This window comes from Saprolegnia diclina (assembly GCF_000281045.1).
Source record: "Saprolegnia diclina VS20 unplaced genomic scaffold supercont1.8, whole genome shotgun sequence".
Lineage (NCBI taxonomy): Eukaryota > Oomycota > Saprolegniomycetes > Saprolegniales > Saprolegniaceae > Saprolegnia > Saprolegnia diclina.
In genome coordinates this window covers 1,005,142-1,007,931 of record NW_008246075.1, presented here as the reverse complement: position 1 = coordinate 1,007,931, position 2,790 = coordinate 1,005,142, and the positions used below count along the sequence as shown (strand labels likewise).

The 2,790-nt window shown below is 55.7% G+C and overlaps 2 protein-coding genes across 2 annotated transcripts in view; one reads left to right on the top strand and one right to left on the bottom strand.

The window, feature by feature from the left end:
* Positions 1 to 577, bottom strand: part of SDRG_03629 (hypothetical protein) — a 9,603-nt gene extending 9,026 nt beyond the window's left edge. The window contains exon 1 of the mRNA XM_008609265.1: positions 20 to 577. Coding sequence (XP_008607487.1) covers positions 20 to 541 — 522 coding nt within the window. The 5' untranslated portion in view covers positions 542 to 577. The remainder of the gene's footprint in view (positions 1 to 19) is intronic.
* Positions 578 to 2,023: 1,446 nt separating this feature from the next.
* On the top strand, positions 2,024 to 2,788 carry SDRG_03628 (hypothetical protein; the record flags this gene model as incomplete). The annotated part of the gene is made up of 1 exon (XM_008609264.1): positions 2,024 to 2,788. A coding segment is annotated over one exon (765 nt), but the record flags the coding sequence as incomplete, so codon positions are not given.
* Positions 2,789 to 2,790: the final 2 nt, after the last annotated feature.

Below are 2,790 nucleotides of genomic sequence, written 5' to 3'. Positions count from 1 at the left end.
AAGCATCGATGGTCCATACCTCGAGGTAGATGTAGTCGCGCGGCTTGGTGGGCGGCGCAACCGACTTCATGCAGTGCCACTTGATGCACACGTAGCGGCCATTAACGTCGCGCGGGCAGAGCACATGCAGGATCGCGCCGTCGAGAAACTCGGCGGGATTGACTGCGACCTCGCGCTCGTGAAAGTCGCGGGTCGTCTCGGTCGTCAAGTGGTCCAGCATCTCGTCAAAGGACGCGTTCACAAGGCAGACGCTGCGCACGGCGAGCGCGTGGTTGGACATGGAGTTCATGTCGTCGGCGGCGCGCGAGACGACGACGCCGTCCTTCTGCTTGAGCGGCTGCCACCGGATCGCGCCAAAGTCGTTGCAGAGCAGGAGCGCTTCGTCGACCGCTGCGTCAATGTGGGATATGAAGAACTTGGCCTCCATCGGGTCGAGGGGCGGGAGGCGCGAGAGCGCGTCCGCCAAGGACGCCCCACTCGACATGGCTTGGGTCATGCCAACCGGTCCGAAGAAGAGCACAAGAGGCGAACTGGTTGGCATCCATCATATAGTCAGTACGCGCATTCGGGGTTTTTCCTGGACGACTTTATTTTATTATTTTATTGTTATACTGGTCGAATTAAAATGCACGCGGTTTCCGGCGACTATCAATACGTCGTATGAAGGCCGCGCGTGAGTAACAGGCGATGTATTATTATAATTTGATATTTTAATATTTCATGCCGCTCGCCCAACTTTACAGGCTGTTTTGGCGATATGTTTTCCCGTCGACCAAAGATTTATCAACACCTGCGGTGCTTCCACTCATCATTTCATCGCCTCGTCGACTCCACACCTGACTACAAGCTCCTGCGCTCCAAGCACTTGGTCAAAACGAAGGCGACTATGCTTGCTGCATCGGTCAAGTGTGGGGAGCGCGTCATCGGCGGCCGGCAGGTCGTCAGTGGCCGGGGGCCAGTGACGGGCGCGGGTGGCTCTACGTCCTACGACCTGTCGCGTCGCTGCGCCTCGCGTCGGCTTTGTCTGCCCTATCGCGACCTTGGGCCCCGCGGTCACCCTCGACATTCCAGATCGAACGAGTTTAAAGAAAAACGCGACTCGATCTCAAATTGGCCAAAAGTAAGATTGAATGCATATCTGGACCGGATAAAATTCACGTCGAGTATTCTCAAATTTTGAGAATACTTGATCACTATTCTCAGTCCCACCTCACTATGAGACTCAAAGTGAGGTGGAACAGAACAAGAAAATTCCTGACCAGCCTCAAAGTCGTTATAAGCTGTGGTTGACCGTGAACCACTTCAGCACAGATAACCGAGTCCCTTCAGCCATCACGAAAATGAATTATATGACTGGGGCCAAGTCATTTGGACCGATGATACGTGCCACTCGCAGGAAGGGTTGCTCATCGCATCAATCAGAAAGTGGGCCCTCTCAGGGACTTGATCCCAGATCTACCTGATGGTAAACCAGTGTCCAAACCGCTCGACTAAAATAAGTCGACAAAAGCAATCCTTCCTGACTGTATTGACCAAGGAATCCAGCGTCGGTGGTCGCAGCACATTGAACGGTAGCTCCGAGTAGTCGATCGACAGCGCGTCCCTTTGCAGGCGAAATCTCTGGTGCTGCATTTTCGGCTCTGCAAGCGGCTGAGAAGCGGATCGCAACACGCATCGATAGGACGTAGCTGCAAGAGGCTACCGGTAGGCACATCCAATAGTCGATACCGCGACGACTGTGCGTCAGTTGCAACTCGTAGGCTCTTGTGGCCAACCGTCCCGTTTTGTGTTTTGCGGCGGGATGCAAATTGAGATGTGGATTGGCTTCCCAAAGATCGCAAGCGGTTTCATTGGCCCACGCCGTATCGTTTTATCCAATGGGCAGCGTTGATTTGATTCCAGCAAATGATATGGCGCGCAGACCAATCGGTTTCTTCACCAGACTACCGGGCCGTATAGGTAATACAAAAGCGACTCGATGGATTCATCGGTACGAGCTCGAGTCTCATTTTTCAATTTGCCCACGCGGACAACCATGAAGCTCAGTCTCGCCTTTGCCTTGGCCACTGCTGCCGTTTCGACCGTCTCGTCTGCCATCTGCAAGGGCATCGCACCCCCGTCGTACACGGACGCCGTGAAAACCAACCCGCAGTTCGCGCCGGCCATCAACATGATCAAGCAGTACCCGGTCGCCAACTGGTATGTCGACTGCGGCAGTGACGCGATCGATGCGCTTCTGGCATCGTGCCCCAGTGACACGCCTGTCATCATCGTCTACGGTCTGCCCGAGAAGGACTGCGCGTCGAGCTACTCAAGCAATGGCAAGAACAAAAACGCCGACCAGTACAAGGCGTGGGTCCAGTCGTTGGCCAACAAGGTTGGCAACCGCAAGGTCATCTACATTCTGGAGCCGGACGCCATTGGCCTCCTCTCGACTGGCGATGGCAACAAGTGCGCTGAAAAGTACGGATACCAAGCCAATCTCGCCGCGGCCACGAGCATCCTCTCAGCCAACAGCAACGCGCAGATTTACGCCGACATCGCGGGCTGGGCCTTCCAGGGGCCTGCGATCGAGGCCCTCAAGAAAATCGGCAAACTCTCGGGTGTCTCAATCAACACGGCCAACTACAAGAGCACGACCCAGATGGTCCAAGCCTGCCAGTCGTACTCGAGCCAGACCGGCGGTCTCCACTGCATCATTGACACGTCGCGCAACTTTAACGGGTCGCCGCAGAACGAGTGGTGCAACGCGCGGTCGGCCGGGATTGGCGCGCCGCCGACGGACCAGAC